General features: G+C 28.8%; 2 protein-coding genes across 2 annotated transcripts in view; one reads left to right on the top strand and one right to left on the bottom strand.

The window, feature by feature from the left end:
• The window catches only part of LOC103580464 (T-box transcription factor TBX20), a 44,870-nt gene that overhangs the window by 14,493 nt on the left and 12,027 nt on the right, over positions 1 to 18,350 (bottom strand). The window contains exons 3-5 of the mRNA XM_008562206.3: positions 13,386 to 13,659; positions 5,553 to 5,723; positions 4,773 to 4,849 (exon numbers count right to left, since the gene is read on the bottom strand). Of these exons, the coding sequence (XP_008560428.1) occupies positions 4,773 to 4,849; positions 5,553 to 5,723; positions 13,386 to 13,659 (522 nt within the window). The remainder of the gene's footprint in view (positions 1 to 4,772; positions 4,850 to 5,552; positions 5,724 to 13,385; positions 13,660 to 18,350) is intronic.
• Positions 969 to 3,791, top strand: LOC128668220 (uncharacterized). The gene is made up of 2 exons (XM_053740614.1): positions 969 to 1,457; positions 1,871 to 3,791. Exons 1-2 carry the CDS (start codon positions 1,259 to 1,261, stop codon positions 3,649 to 3,651), a joined length of 1,980 nt encoding a protein of 659 aa, XP_053596589.1. The 5' UTR covers positions 969 to 1,258; the 3' UTR covers positions 3,652 to 3,791.

Raw genomic sequence — 18,350 nt, 5'->3', positions numbered from 1 at the left:
AACCAAATGAAGAGACGGTAAAAAAAAAAAAATAATAATGATAATAAGAATAAGGATACAGAAGGACTGCAGCAATACTCTAAAAAGTTAAAGGCTTCGGATAGGAGGTCGGGAAAAATATGTATAAGAAAGGGATATATATCTCCCTGTTTCTTTTAAACCCGGAGGGGCATCTATCTATCAGCGCCGGCGTGAAGTGGGCGGGTGCATGCGCGGTATTGCCGCATATAAGGCCGCTCTCTTATTAACTTTGCCGACGCCGCGGCTTAGGCGGAGGCAATGCGCATGCTTCGAAGTTACGTGTTATCCGCGGCAGCACCTCACTCAAATAAAATATATTTTATTCCTTCTTCTTGGTCTAAGTCATGTTCAGTACAGCCTGCACTTTATTTAAATATTTAACTTTTATTTGCTCGCTCGAAATTGCGGGACCTCAATGAAGTTTTGTAATTAATATGAGTTTTAGATTTTTTTTTTAATTACTAATGACTATGACAAGATTTTAATTGATTTTAAATTTTTGCAGAAGTTATAAATTCTACTTGAGATTTATATTTTTTTTTTTTTTTTTTTTTTTTTTTTTGGAGTATTAAAGGTAAAATAGACGACAGGTGTTGATTTGTAGGAGGACTTTGTTGGGCGGGTTACGTTTCGTCGAGAATATACGATAATAGAGTAGGGGAGACCGGGGCATAGCGGCCCACTTAAGCGAGTTATTATTTCTAGCTACTATTGATCATCTAAAAAATTTTCTTGTGCCTTATCTTGAGGGAATATATGATAATTTGGTCAAAACCCACAAAAAAAAAATTTTTTTTTTCTGGGGCACAACGGCCCACTTCTGGAGAATAATTAAAAAAAAAAAATATTACCAAAAATTTTTTTCTTTTTTAATATTATTCATTTATTCTAATTTAAAAAAAAAACATTTTGAAATGATAGTTATTATTTTTTAACTTCCCCCACCCCTTTTCACTTTCTTTGTTTAGAAAAAAATTAAATTACAAAGATTTTCTATTTGAAACTCAGAAAAAATTTTAATTCCGTACGATGTAAATTTAAAAGTACCGCCAAACGATTGGTTGATGACATCAACGGTCGGTAAAGTTTTTGAAACAGTCGCTAAGTGGCGTTGTAAATGTTGAAAATAAATATGGAGTTGTACATCATATGACTATATTTGTGTTGGAGGTTCACTACAGTTCGGCGGTAAATTTTACAATTTTAATTTTACTTCTCATATTTTCTAAAATAAAAAATGGTGCGCAATTATAAATCAAAAAATACTCATATGTCATGGAATGAATTGGCTATGGCAAAAGCTATCGAAGCAGTTAACCAAGGAGAGATGGGATATCTTGCTGCTTCAAAAGCGTTTGGAGTACCAAAAACCACTCTGAGACGCCGATCCAATTTTTATAAATTAAACAATGATATAGAGTTTGTATCATCGAAAGGTATTGAGAATCTAAAACAATTATTTTATTAATACACAGTAAAAAATTTTGCATCAATGCGTCAAAAAATTTTTATGCTAAATATTTAACATAAAAATTTTTAACACAAAATTCTTTGATGAGAATTAATTTAGCACATATTTTATAATTTTAAGAATTTTTTTAACAAATAAATTGTCAAAAAAAAAAAAAAATGAGAAAAGAAAATTGACATTTAGAAAATAAAAAAAATAAAAAATCCAATTTTTTAGGAATAATTTTTTGGAGTAAATTAATTTATTAAAAAAAATTAAAAAATTGTCAAGCGACTGCTAACTTTAATGGATTAATTTTTTGACGCAATAATAACGTAAAATTTTTTACTGTGTAATTTAATCGAAGAAAATAATTATAAACTAAAATTTTTATTGTAGGGCTACCCAGAAAGTTTACTCCAGTTTTTAGTCCTGTGCAAGAATCCGAACTTGTCAGTTATTTAAAAGATTTAGAAAGTCGATTATTTGGATTATCAAGCTTCGAGGTGAGAATCCTCGCTTATCAGCTCGCTGAAAAAAATCAAATTAAACATCCATTTGTAAATGGAGTAGCTGGAGAAGATTGGCTGCAAGGATTTTTGAAACGTAACCCCACCTTATCGTTACGCAAACCTGAAAGCACATCAGCAGCACGGGCAGCTGGTTTCAATCGGATTGTCATTCAAAATTTTTTTAACTTACTAAAACAGATTATGGAAAAATACAATCTACTTCCTCATCGTATTTTTAACGTAGATGAAACTGGCTGTAGTAGTGTCCCAAAAACTCACGGGAAAATCATTGTTGAGAAAGGAAAAAAACAAGTTGGAATTTTAACGTCAGCTGAGCGAGGTAAAAATGTGACAATGGAGCTTTGTGTTTCAGCTTCAGGACAATTTTTACCACCATTGTTCATTTTTCCTCGTAAGCGTATGAAACCCAACTTGTTGAATAATACAATCCCAGGAAGTTGGGGGCTTTGTCATTCCAGTGGCTGGATGCAACATGATCTCTTCTTGCAGTGGTTCCAATGGTTTGTTGACCAGGTTAAGCCAACTTCTGAAGATCCAGTGCTGCTGATTTTGGATGGGCATACGACACACACTAACAATTTAGATGTGATTGACTACGCTCGTGATCATCACGTTGTAATTCTTTGCTTGCCACCTCATTGCACTCACCGTTTACAACCATTGGATGTCAGTGTAATGAAACCAATATCTTCTTATTATGAGCAAGAAGTAAAAAAATGGTTATCAGAGCACCCAGGAAGAGTCGTCACGCCTGAAGTTCTGCCAATGCTGTTCAGTAATGCATTAAATAAAGCAGCAAAGCCTGAAACTATAATAAATGGTTTCCGAAAAACTGGAATTTACCCAATGAATCCAGATATTTTTGACTCAAAAGATTTTGCTCCTGCCGACACTACCAATAGCAACAAACCACCTGAAGAACAATCACTAGAAAATCTGACCCAAAGTCTGAGTGATTTGTGCAAGACAGATTTTATTGAAGGACCTGAACCCGAGCAACAACCTGAACAGCAGCAACTTGAGCAACAAGAGCTTAGACAGCAAGAGCCAGAAAAACCTGAACTGCAACAACAACTTGAAGAGCCAGTAATTATTCCAATTGCCTCCACCTCCACTGGTAAACCATCGTTGAGGCCCCCATCTAGGTACTTTAGACCACAAATTATTGACGAAAGCTCCGATGAAGAGATGGAAAAATCTCTTACTGAAAATATCACTAAAACTGCTGCATCATCCAAAGCAACGATGAGACAAAACACATCGAAGTTTTATGTAACACCTTACGACATCAAGCCATTGCCATCAAGAGACTCCCCGCCAAAAAAACGACGTCGAGGTGTGACGAGGATTTTAACCAGTAAACAATACCGTGATGAGTTGGAAGAAAAAAAAAATAATCAAAAAATAAAAAATATAATAGCAGAAAAAGTCACTAATAAAAACAAAGCTCCAAAAATTAAAAAAAAAAAAAGTTCTCAAAAAGAAGACAGTGATTGCCATTGCCTGTATTGTAATGGACTCTATTCTGAATCAAAGGAATCATGGATTCAGTGCAATAACTGCAAAATGTGGTCTCACGATTCCTGTGCAAGTATTGAGGAAGATTTTTCAGATGAATATACCTGTGATTACTGTGAAAATAATTAATTGTATTTTTTTATTTAATTGTTTAAATATTTTTAGAAAGCTAAGTGTTTAAAGATTTATCAATTATAAAAATTGTTCTTTGTTATAATTACTCTTAAAATAATTAATTGTATTTTTTTTATTTAATTGTTTAAATATTTTTAGGAAGCCAAGTATTTAAAGATTTATTAATTATAAAAATTGTTATTTGTTATAACTATTCTCAAAATAATTAATTGAATTTTTTTATTTAATTGTTTGAATATTTTTAGGAAGCTAAGTATTTAAAGATTTATTAATTATAAAAATTGTTATTTGTTATAACTATTCTCAAAATAATTAATTGAATTTTTTTATTTAATTGTTTAAATATTTTTAGGAAGCTAAGTGTTTAAAAATTTATCAATTATAAAAATTGTTATTTGTTATAATTATTCTTAAAATAATTTAAAATTTGTTGATTAATACAAAATATTCTTATTTTTTAAGTTGCTGTATAATTTTTAATCCCAAAAGTTTTTGTTATATTTTAGATTAGAAATTACTTGATTGTGGTTTGACAAATTTTAATTTTTTTGAAAAAAATTCTTATCAAATCATTTTTATCATAAAATTAAAAAAAAAAAAAATTTTATCAATATATTTTTGAAAAAAAAATTTTTATCAACAATGTTTTATGGAAAAAGTTTTTTGATGGTCCATTTTGCCCCGGATTTCGCTACTTAACTAAAAAAAATTAAATTTATTTTTTGACAAAATTTTTGGAGTGGGCCGCTGTGCCCCGGGTGGGCCGTCGTGCCCCGGCCTCCCCTATATGAGAGGCTTGATGATGATGATGGGAAATAAAGTTTTATCGAATCTCTATCTTGTTCTTTGGATCTCGTAGTTCTTTCATGGTCATCATCATCGGCAGCACCATCATGCCACGCAGTAGAGAGTCAAGAAGTCAATTGACTTTTTAAAGTATACGTGTAAAACCCGTTCGTGAGAACACTAAATTATGACAGTGGAATTTTTTTATTTGTTTATATATAAATATAGCCGCACTCGAGATAGTTATTTACTTTTTTTTATGTTTGCAAATTGTTTAAGTTATTAATATTTATTTTCATTTGGCAATAATGAGAAATTTATTTACTCACCGATCGAAGTCTGTGAGCCGTGATGAATCACGAAAACCTTTGGCGAATGGATTACTGTCGATTTTTAATTTTGTAATCTGAAATTTTTTTGTTATTTTAGTTAATTTTATTAATTAAGAAATTCATTGTTATAAGGAAATTTTTTTTAATAATTAGTTTTTTTTTCTGGGTCATGTTCATACTGAGCCTTCAACTTGGAGTGAAAAAAATACCAGACATTTTTTTTTTAAGCCCATTCCTCCCCCTCATTTTAATTATTTATTTAAATACCGGGGAAGGGAGGGCAAAATGGGTCCCTAAGCGTTTGGGGACCCATTTTGCCCCCCTTCCCTTATATAGACATGAAATTATTAATAAATTTTTTTTTTATTTCATTAAATTTTATTAATTAAAAATTTTAATTTTTATGGGGAAAAAATTTTTTAAAAAATTGGTTTTTTTTTGGTCATATTTATACTGCTCAATTTTGAGCCAAAAAAAAAAGGAATAGAAAAGAAAATACTATACATTTATTCTTAGTCTATTTTGCCCCACCCCTCATTTTAATTAATCATTTAAATATATATATTATGAATTAAAAATTTCAATTTTTTTATGGGGAAAAAGTGTTTCAAAAATTTTTTTTTTGGGTCATTCATACCGAGCATCAATTTTGAGACAAAAAAAATATCAGTAGACAATACTAGACATTTTTTTCTTACCCCCCCCCCTTACTTTGATTATTTATCTAAATATATATAGATATAAAATAATTGATAAAATTTTATTATATATATTTACCAATTGATTTTGATACGCAGTAACAGCCGTAAAAATAGATTCAGGAAATATAAAAGTCTTGTGTTCTTCTTTATTGAGATCTGTTATTTTATGATTCTTATCTTCATCTTTAGGACGACACTTGACTAAATGTATCCTGGGCTGATACCGATGCATCGAATTAAGCACAATCTGTAACCAAAAAAAAAAAAAAAAAAAGAAATTTAATAAAATTATACATGACGCAAGTATTAATTAAAAAGGCAAATTAAAATACGGTTAGCCAATCTGACATCACAAGCTCTTTACTCTCTCTCTCTCCTCGTCCTTTTTATCTCTTACTCAGTCAAACTCACAGGCGAGCTCGTACGACACGCATTATTATAACCACATACATACATCCTAAAAGATAATTAATTTATGTAATCCATAAATTAAAATGGCGACGTTGATGGATACATCAAAAAATAGTCCAGGGCATTTGTATATCGACGCATAATATCAAAATAATTATTATCGTGGTATCTAACTTTTGGACGTATGAACAATGCACATATGCATAAAACATTTATAAATAAATACATATGTTCACATGTTTCATTTCAGTGTACACACATAAAATGCATTGATGTATTCAGACATATAACGTTGAATCAAGCTCGCGTGATCCAAACGAGAACCGAGCACGCGCTTTTATAGTGAACACGCGATCGACCCGATAGTCAACTTCATGATCGATTTCCTGTCCTAAACGATGTGTACTCGAGCGCGTGCAAATCATCAAACCTAAGGATTTTTATTTTTTATTATTATTATTTTAATACTCTTTTTTAACCCGTATGTATACTGACCAATTTGTTAAATATATAAGACATTATCTATAAAATTGATATGAAAATTTCTTTTTTACTTTCATGTCTGATTATACGGGATTACAAATTTTATTTCTGAAAAAAAAAAAAATCGGCTGGTTAGTGATCACAATTTTCCAGTTGGTTTAAAATTCAAATTGTGTCCGAAATATTGAACTTACGAATAAAAGTAAGGAGAGATTTTTTGTAGGAAATTTAATTCTCTATAAAATTATTTCAGTACATTTTTGTTGTATTTTTAGTAGTTTAGTCATAATTTTAATTTTTAACCCGAAGAATTTTAAGACTACGAATTTCAAATTTTTATGGACACTTTAAATTTAAATTACGGGTTGATAATTAAAAATATGATAAAAATATCTCAGAAGTAATTTGTAGAGAGTTAAATTTCCTACAAAAAATAATTCTATAAATTTTTTCATAAACCCAGTAATTTTCAAATTATTTCAAATTTACCGCCAGAACTTCTATCTACGAAATTTTAATTGAAAAAAAAAAAAATCTTGCCGATAATAATAATATAATATTTAAAAAATGAGTTATGAGAAAATACAACGGAAAGCTAAAAGTTACATGTATTATCGCTAATATAAAATATGACGGCGGCTGTAAGCATTCTCCGCAACTGTTGAAACTGTTTAACGGCCCGCAGGTGGCCAGAAGCTTTGGGGACTCATAACAGCCACCTTAGGATCTTGTTCTTTTATATTTTTTAATATACTTATATATGTATAGTGCGTGTACTTGATAAAACTAATTTACATTTATACGTAGGTGAGAAGAGAGAGAGAAAACGTCTTGGCATCTGATAAACCTGTCATAGCTATCTTTAATTCGATGACTTACTTCACTTAAAAGCCCGGTGCGTTATGTGTATACACATCTATAAATGTATATATATATTAATAATATATATTAAATATATATGTATAGGTATACATATTTTTTCCCCTTGAATTTTTTAGTCTTGGAGATATGAACGATAAATTATCATAATCGTACTCGAGTACATCCGGTAAATTCTTCCAACGTCATGACTTTTATATATATATATATACATATATGTTTAATGTTTACATACACATATATGTACGTGTATACACAACAAATTCTCTTGATTTCCTTCATGGGAGTTACCTATAGTCTAGTCTTTTTTATTTTTTATATATATATATACATATATATATATATATATATATATATATATATATATATATTTTTTTTACTCTGTATTATTATTCCTTTTATTCCTGTAAGACTGTGCAAATATGAACAAGAAATACGAGTGGCTACTGATGATGCCAGGCATAGAGAAGTGACTTACGGTAGCTGACTAATATAAAGGCCACGAGTGTGTCTTAAGAAATATTCATTAGTGTAAATAATCACATAAATCATTTGTAATGAGTTTTTTTTATTTTTTTGAATTTAACTAATTACGCTTCGAAAATAGTTTTTTTATGAGTTATTAATATTCTTTAATTGTATGGATTACTGCTGGTTTACTATTTAAATGATTTATCGAAGCTAATAAAATTTTAAATTAGGTTTTTTTTTTTAGAAAATTTTTTTACAAAGTCGAGTTGGTTGAAATTTTATGACGAAAATTATTTTTAAAAAAAGTTAATAGAAATTGCAAAAGTCTGTACTGTAAAAAGTTAATGGAGTAAATTTGGAGCAGATGCGTCTGTTCTCTCGGAGTAAAATTCGCTTCAAAAAGGAGTAATTTGAAAATTAACGCGGGTTCGAAATAAAATTTACTCCTGAAAAAAATTTTAATATGAAAACACGGAAATGGAGTTAAATAAAATCCAGTGAACTCCAAAATTACTCCGCTGGAAAAACAAACTCAAAATTTACTCCGTATGCGGACAAAAAATTTTCATATCTTTGAACTTAAATTGTGACTAAACTATCAAAAATATGACAAAAATATATCATAGCAATTTTACAGGAAATTAAATTCTCTACAAAAAAGCTTCTAACTTCTATTTTCATAAGTTCAATATTTCAGCCGCAATTCCAATTCGAAGTTGGCCAAAAAAAATAAGTATGAATTTTTTGCAAAATCTATTTTTTGCTTCCGCTTTTCTAAAAAAAAAAAATACTGGATTATTCACTATTATCTTATATATTTACTCTGATTGCTAGCAAGTATTGAAGATCGCGATTTGCATGTGGTGATTTATCAAACAACGCGCCATCCATGTAATACACGTTGATAGCGGCATTACACGCGCGATTTATAACCACTCACTCGTTTCAATTTTGTGTTCTCTCATTTTATTTTTTTATCATTCTCTCTATGTACCACAACTTTTTTTTTCTTTAAATCATTCAATATTTTTATCCACCGTCATCGTGAGTAAGGCAGCGCGTGTTAAAATAAGTAACCGCCGTTTCAAATATCGATCCCGCTACCGGTAACTTAATTAGCCAAGATCCTTTTTTTTTCTTATCCAAAATTTTGAGTCAAAATTTCTCTATCGCTAATAAATTATAGAGTTTGCAATTACCACAATTATGGATCATAATTTAATTTAATTATCATCGTAACTGCAGCTGTAATTTAGTGCACTTGTCGTTGCAAATAAATGGTACTAAAATAAAGTAATAAAACTAAATGACACTTAAATTTTTTATGATTTAATTTTCCGCATTTATTATTTTTATTATTATTTATAATATTTATATTCCTCTGTCCTCCTCATTCCAGAAGCTGTCGAGAAAAGCGACGTTTACCCTCGGCCTCTGCCAGGAAGCTTGTCACGACATGCTTGGCCGCACTCTTACTATATATATGTATATATATAAATATATATATATATATATATATATATATATATATATATATATATATATCAAATACACGGTCTTGTATCGTCGTGCTATCGCATTTACAAGCCTAACACAAGTTTAAAGCGTGTATGTAAATCGATAAAGACATAAACAAAAAATAACTAAAACATAAAACACCTACGAAAAGAATTCAGTAGAAGAATGCGAGAAAAAAAATGTTTTCATGTTTTTTAAAAGAGACAATTCATTATAAACTTCACAGCTCATGTTCAAATAAAAAATTAGGAATTTTAATTTTTTAACGATATTATAATTTTGAATTTTTTTTTTTTTTTTTTTTTGGGCAAAGATTTATATCACAATCAAAGTATATGAGCATTAATGTCATTTTTACAGAAAATTATCGTTTTTAATTTTTTATTGTATTTAAAAAAAAAAAAATATTTTGAGTACTTGGAGATTTAAATGGTCATGGAATTTTAAAATTAAAATTGGACGCATGGAAAAATTGTTAGATTTTAAATAGAATAGAATTTTTTTTTTTTTTTTTAATGACAAATTTTAAATTCTAAGTGAAATTTTGATTTTGACAAATAGGGGAAAAATGGACCATAAAAAAAATTCATGAGAATTTTCTTATAAATTTTGTTTCAATCAATGAATATTATTTTATATTAATATGAGGGTTATAAAAAAAAACTATGGGGCAAAATGGGTCCACTAAAAAATTTTGACCTTCAATATATTAAATATATATATATATATATATATAAATGTATATTTTAAAAACCATTAAAAAAAATAATACTGAAGTTAACCGAGGTCTAATAATTTTTGGATTTTTTTCAAAATGATAAATCACAAGAAAAAAAATATTTTAAAAAATTGCACCTGTAGTTTATTAAATTTCCTACATGTGCATATTTTTAGTTTTTTTTTTTTTCGTAATTAATTCCCAAAAAAAAAATCTTAAAACTTTTATTCGTCCGTTAACTTCTGGATCATTAAAAAAAAATTCAAAAAAATTTTTGAGCACTTAGAACTTAAAAATTGAAGACGACCCAAATTACCCCGTCAATTTTACTTCTTCTTATATTTCGCCCCAAAATCATCCGCGGCCAATATTGTCCCCATTTAAAAACGCGCATCCATATAAATCCAAAAAAAGTTATGTTAAAAGATAATTAATTATAACTGCTCATAATGAGCGGAAGTAATAACTCATACTTTCATAAATCAATTGATTTAGAATATTTCTCAATACTAGTAAACCAAATCGACTATTAAACGAGAAAAAAGGTTATCCACTTGACCCTGATAAAAAAGTAATAAAACTTATCTCCAATGCAACAAAATATACATCAAACATCAAAATCCTTACTTCAAAATTTTACGCTCATATATTTCATATTCATTAACCATAATAATAACATAATAGCAACCTCTATACCTAATCTATATACCCCGAAAAAAATTTATTCGCCAAAAAATTAATTCAACAGGGTATAAAAATTACCAAATCAATTTTTCGTATTCATCTATCCCCTGCGAAATGTAATACTTAAAAGCGTGAGAATGTACTCTTACTTTTTTTTTAATTTCAAAATTATTTCGTTATCCATACAAATATATAACAAGACGTGTAACGTAACACGAGAAGCATCTCTTACAAAGTGCCAAGTCGTAGTATCAAAAAAAAATATTATTTTTAAAAAAGATGAATGAAAAGGTATACATACATATATACATCCATATATATATAGTAGTGTGAATATCAGTGAAATAAAAAAAGCAAAATTCCATCAGGTATGAAGCAGACTTTTATCCACACCATCAGAGTTGGGTTTTGGACCACCACGTAGTAGCAATTCACAGATGGGGGTCCATATTCACTTATTTCTCTCATATTATTATTATTATTATTATTTATATATTTTTTAAATTCTAAAAACTCTTATGTACATTATAATACCGCGTCATACGAGTACGCGCGATGAAATAGTGGTAATAGTAAAAGGAATGTTCATTTATTATATATTATTATTAATTCAATATGATAGTATATACACCCAGTAAACTCTATACACAATAATCTATACAGCAGAGACTATTATATAGTATACTACCACTTGAGTATGTCTCTCGTTTACTCTTGAGATACTTGACTGGCATTACGTGGCTCCAACTTTACACAACTACTGCAACAAACTAAACTGCTTTTACCGGTATCCGAGTACATTGGCTTTGGATTTACTCAGTTTTTACTTTAATCGCCTCTAAGATTATTCATACTCACATATATATATGTAAATATATATACTGTAGTCTATTACTACTGTATTGAATCACTTGTTGGCCATGTAGGTGTGAATCAACGGCTACTCACATATACATATATATGTATGTGACGATACATGAACATAATTCATATATATTTGATGACTACCATATACTGACACGGGTTATAAAATATCGTGGAGTGTGTATTCAAAAGGTTTTTGATATATGTGTGTGTAAGAGGAAGAAAAGAAAGAAAGCGCGGGCGTGGGCAACGGATGATCATGACAAAAGCTTCGGGCAAACATTCATTCAATTTATTAGCTTATAGGTATAGATATTTAATGCAGTATGCTAACACTGGGTTGGGGTGTCAACTCGAAAAAAACACCTACGACAATTCTATTCAACTTGTTCTCGATTTTACATTATGGCTGCTCGTAATCTTAAGGTTCTGGATACCATAGTTTACTCGGTTAAACATTTTAATATTAATAAATGTAATGATATATATGTATGTATGTATATATGTATGTATGTATGTATAGAGTATTGAATTCCGGCAGGTGAAAAAAGTTAAACCGGTTTTTTAGAATTAGACTTTGAGTAGAAGGCAAAGAAAATTTTTTGAAGAAGATGATATTGATAAGTTTTTTTTTCGGTGACCATTTTGCCCACGATAAATTTCGCAAGGTTTGTTTTAATGAAATTGGGGCAAGATGGGACGCAGTGTGTAGTTTTTATTTATTTTTTGAAATAGGAATTTTAAAAGCATCTAAAGTACCCGAAGTAAAATAGACACATGGAATTTTGAAAAATTTTTCATTTTCACGGAGAAAAATATATTGTTCTGAGAAGTATAGTGTATAGTTACAGTAACAATACGTAATAGTTATCTACTAGATTGTTACTGCAACGATCTACTGTATCGTTCTGACAACAATACGGTAGATAGCTCTGAGCCCTATACCGTATCGTTCTGAGCCCTATCTGACACACGTTTGGAAATCTTTATCATTAATAAATAAATGATTAATAAATAATTTTGATTAAATAAAATAATTTATAAAACTGATTTATCATTTGCAGTCTAAATAAATTTAAAATATAAATATAAATATATCTTTTAATTTTTGAGGTTATGTATATAAATATTTAAATATAATATGAATTTAATTAATTAAATTAATATAAATTGATTTTTACATAATTTTCACAATTGAAATATATAGCAGGTTTATTAGATTGATCATTAGGTAAATAATCAGTAAGGTTATAGATAGTTAACAAATTTAAAAAAAAATGAACTCGAATTGTTAAATTTGAAAATAGGCGCCAAAATGGATGTTTAATTAGGTTAGACGATGGCGTGTGAGATGACGATTACAGAAAGTCGTATAGGGCTCACAGCTATCCAATAAATAGTTACAGGAACAATATGATATTTTTACCATAAGTATACGTATCGTTATGGTAACAATCTACGAGTTGCTATACTTTAGATCGTTCGAGGAACAATATTTTTTTTTTGTGTTGCTTAATAAAATTTAATAAAAATGTTCATAAATCGCTAGAGGTTCGTTTGATATTCATTAAAAGTATGGACAGTAATTAAAATCAAAGAAAATATTTTTTTTAAAATCGCTTTTATAAAAGCGGGAAAAAATGATTTCAAAATTAACCAGATCTGATTATATCTATATCAATATTAAAAAATCTCTAATCTACTCAAACTCATGCAAATTTTGGATCTAAATTTTTTTTACCCCCAAATTTCTTTTAAAATAAAAATTTTGAGTTTTTAAAATTTTAAAAACAGCCTTTTTTAAATAATAAAAAAAATAGACCTAATTTTAAAATTATTTCCCCAAACATTTATGATATATATAATATATAAATAAATTACCTGTCCATGTTTATCCATATCGTTATTAGTAAGTTTAACTTTTTCAAAGGAGACAATTTGTTTCCTCAGTTGTTCACCAGTGAAGGGAGAATCTGGATGGACATAAAGTCGTGCCGGTGCTGGTGGGTCAGCTTTCCCGGCTACTAACCAAGAGCTCCGATGATAAGCGTATCGGTATCGTTTGTCATCAACCGGTACAATGTCCATGAGTACGGCGTAACGTGCCTCCGGTTTCAAGTCACTGAATGACACTCTGCAGGTCGGGAACATTCGTCTATCGAAAACAAATAAAAATTAAATAATATATTAAGATGCCCAGAATTTATGTCAAGGATGTTTTGCTTCCTGGACAAAATTTTTTGCTCAAAGGTATATCCTCTATTTTGCCTGGGTCAAGAACGTGACAAATTGGTAAATAAAAACATATATATATATATAAGTAATACCGATTCATAAATCACCAGTCAACTGGTCAGCAGCCAATAATCAGCATGTGCTTTTTATGATCAGAAATTTTTGAAAATTGTTTGGCCCACACATGTAGGCTACGTTTTTTATTTTTTCTGCTTTTTATGGGTTAGGTATAGAGTAGAAACATTTATATATGGCACGTTGTTTAAGTAAAATAGATGACAGAATTGAGTAACGACAACGACAACAACAACAACATGGGTGACAACGTTAGGATAAGTTCCCTGGGGTGTGCACTGGGGGTTACTAAAAATGTGTGCAATGGAAAAACTACATTGGATTTTAGTACTGGTGTGGGTTATAGTCTCTTGAGAAAAATGTCTGGGAATACTCCTGTGGAGAAGGCGATCGGGACATTACATACTGATGCTAGTGTGCGCGTGTGTGTGTGTGTGTATGTTTTGTTAGACGTTAGACCTAAAGACCGAGTGGTTAGTTGGTCGAAGCCTTGAGAAAAACAGCAAGGGGTATGTGAATCCGAGGACGTATGCCATAAGGATGAGGACACCTGCCAACTGTAGTGTAGGACTAAATGTTTCGTCTCTTGGCAGGGTCACACTTTTTTTTTTTTTTTTTTTAAATAAGAATAAGAAACGTACAGTTACTTTGTAAAAGTGAATTAAATGGCGTGTGGAATGTTTTGAAAAATATTTTTTTTTGTAGGAATTTTATGAAAGTAAATAATTCTTGAATGTTGTGTTTAGTTGATTTATGATTATTAGAGCAAGTGAGAAAAAAAAAATTTTGGATTTTGTTGGAAAATTTTTGGTTTGATAAATACTTTTGAAAATCCAAGACAATGATTTTATTATTGAGAGAATTAACAAATAGACCTAAGGGGGGAAAAATTTGACATTTGAAAAATAAATTCGATTTGATTTATTTTTTATTTTTGGAAAAAATTTTTTTTGAAAAATATTTAGATCAAATGATTAATTTTTTATTATTTTAATAAAAATAAATTTTTTGTTAATTAGAATTAAGTGAAAATTTTGGAAAATTATAATTTTGATAGATAATTAATTTTGTCAGTTTAAATTTGACATCCAACTGTTTCTATAAATTAAAAATTCAATGGCATGAAAAAAGAACTCATGCATATTTTTTTTGTTATATTAAAAAGAAAAAAAAAATTAGCATAATATAAATTGCCGTTAAAGTAATTCTATTGTATTTAAAAACTCGACGAGTGAGTCACTTTTCATTTCCCCATCATATGCCGTATTATGTCCATACAATAGGTATCTAAAAATAATTTACAGAAACACAATGAAAGCCACAATTAACAGACTAAAATCAATAGTAAAGTGAAGAAGTAAAATGAAAAATATGAAAAGGGTCTAATATTGATTAAAACCATCTAAAGTATATTAAATTAACTATACATCAGTCTCAACACCGTCTGTTAATATTCTTGACTACAGAACACTCTAAACTTTTATTTAACACAACTTCTTAACGTTATTTCTCCGGGTCAATAAACCGGCTAAAACTTTTTTATTATCAACTGATGCGCATCTATAATTACAAAACACGAAACAGCTTATTGCTCTTTAAAACATTATTATTTTTTCTTATAATTTTAGCTTCAATTTTTCAAACTTTATAAAGGGGAAGGGGCGAAACGGGATACAAAAATTAAATAGAAAAATTTTCAGTTGCCATTAAAAACACAATTTTTATTTTTTGCGCGCAAAACGGGACAATACTGAAGTTAACAGACGTCTAATAATTTTTTAATTTTTTTTTAAGTATAAAATTATTAAAAAAAATATATTTGAAAAAATTGCACTTGTAGTTTATTAAATTTTCTACATGTGTATATTTTTATTTTTTTTTTAAATTAAATTGTCGAAACAAAAATTCGAAAATTTTTAACTAAAATTTGAAATAAAATTTCTCATATTTATTAAATGCAAAGAAAAAAAAATTTTTTTATACTTTTTACCATAAAACAAAAATCATTAACATTTTCGAATTTTTTCTCTGTAAAATTTTGATGATTTAAAAATTAGCAGACAGTTAACTGTTTTCGCATTTTTTTTTCAACAATTTAATTAAAAAAAAAAAAAAAACTAAAAATATGCACATGTAAAAAATTAAAAAAACTATAAGTGCAATTTTTAAAAATATTTTTTTTTTCATAATTTATCATTATTAAGAAAATCACAAAATTATTAGACATCGGTTAATTTCAGTATCAGAATTTTGGGGGTACCCCGTTTTGCCCCTGCTTCCCCTATATACCAGCAACTAACTTGTCACCATAAATTATCTAAAATCCGGCATTAGAATAACTATTACAACTAATTTAAATCATCATTATCCCTAAAATATCCGTCATCAAGGCTCGGAAACCGAGCGACAGTTTATTCGCATCCCCTTTATCCCTCTAAGTTAAATCGCTCTCAAGAGACAGCGTTATAGACCTACAGTAAGGTTAACTGTAGGTCAAATGAGATATAATCATGACAGATTTAAGTAAGAATATTACAGTAACTACATGTGTAAATTGTAATAAAATTAGTATCGAGTCAAAGTAATACCAGAAGCAGATATATCTAGACTCATCATTAGTGTTAACACATTTTTACTGACTATCCATTCTCCTCTTCTTTAATATCTTTGTCCAGCTAATGACTCCCAAGTCTCGCCAGGTGTCGCTTTAATTATAATCGTAGATAATATATCTATATATTATATAAAAATATATAGAGAAAAAAAAGTGAGACTAGCGAACGGGTTGCACGATTTTGCGTTACTGTCTTTTATTGCTTTCTAGGTGCCTGCATACTTCATGACTACTGTATATACCCTATTACTTCTCTTTCATATATATATTGTATATAGCTTGATGAAGGGTTCGCGTGACGAACTTGTACACTCTGCTGCATCCTGTCTCGTCTGACCTGCTCGTCCGCACCTACTCACTTTTCTATCTCTCTTTCATTTATGTTTTTATCTTTTGATTAATATTAGTATATATATATATATATATTTAATTTACTGTTTTTATTTATTTTTTTTAATTACGTTTGTTCATGAGCTCGAAATGGAACACTTATAAAATCATTGTTCATATTTTTTTTTAAAATTAAAGTCAAATATATGAGGGGTTCAAAAGCATAAAAATAATTAAGAATTCAAATCAATTAGTAATATTCGATTTCAAAAAAAATAAATTTCAAAATGTCTTTTATTATTTGCGTTGTTTCAGGTGTTCCGCGAATTTATTATCAACTGTAACATCAAAACTTAAATGCGATTTTTATGTTTAAGAAAAAAAAAAATTTTGGTGTAAAAATATTCGTTAAACCGAAAAATTTAAAATATATATATAAGATATGAAAATATGATGACTTTGTTGAGTGGGGCCATTTCTTGTGCATACGTCAGAACATTATTAATCACCTTAATGACTCAGTGTAATCAAAATGGACGCGACGAATGTTTTTTTAAAAGTTGATTTATTTTTTTTTTTAGTCCTGATCAAATAATGATGTTATTAAAAGAAAACACGCGAGTTAATTTAATCAAGATGTATCAAAATTTGTTTTTTTCATTATTATTATTATTAATTACGTGTATACTTTTTATGTATGAAAATAAAAGTTAAGACAGTTGAGTTGAATTTATGGATCGCCGACAGGCATTGAAAGATTTGTCGAGGACATATATTTGTTTTTTGTCTTTAATGTTGAGGTAAAAGACATTTGTGGTTATTTGATGTTTTGATATATATTTAGCCCTTTTTAATGCTATTATTTTTTATTTTTTTAAGATGAATAATATATATGTATATATGGGAGGATAGCGGATGGATGGACGATTTGTATGTATATGTGATCATGTAAAACACATGTAATGTTAAACACGAATATCTCATAATTCCGGCGTGGTCACGCATATCCCGACCAGCGGAAAGGCATGCAGCTGCGACGACCCTGGTGTACTTTATTAGCATAACCTATAAAATTGGACACCGTTTTGCTCAGCAAGCTTTACGATCGCGCAACGCGTAAATTATTAGAAAAAAAAAATTTTTATAAGGTGGGGGGTGGGGGTACTTGAGAAAATACTCAGTTTTCGAGGACTCAAAAACGCTGAATATTTTTTTGTTTTGGAATTCAAAGTAAAAAAAAAAATTTTCATTTTTGCGGAAAAATGGGGTAGTCCTTAAAAATGGTGAAAAAAAAATTTCTTGATATTAAATGAATTTTTTTTTGTAAGTTAATAATATTTTTCGACTGACACTCGATTTTTCAAAAAGTTTAATTAAAAAAATTTCAAAATAATGCTCAATTATATTTACAAAAGTGATTTTGAAATTTTTGATTCTGGAAAAAATAATTAAAATCTAATTAGATTAATGATCATAATACTATAGATCATGTTATAGATCTATTCAGATTTATGTAGATCTCGGATCTAAGAATTTTTGAATTTTTTTTTACAATTTCCCGATATCTGTCGATTTCGAAATGTTGAATTTCA

Source organism: Microplitis demolitor, chromosome 7 (assembly GCF_026212275.2).
Source record: "Microplitis demolitor isolate Queensland-Clemson2020A chromosome 7, iyMicDemo2.1a, whole genome shotgun sequence".
In the NCBI taxonomy this organism is placed as follows: domain Eukaryota; kingdom Metazoa; phylum Arthropoda; class Insecta; order Hymenoptera; family Braconidae; genus Microplitis; species Microplitis demolitor.
The sequence above is the reverse complement of the archived record's forward strand: the minus strand, read 5'-3'. Positions and strand labels throughout refer to the sequence as shown.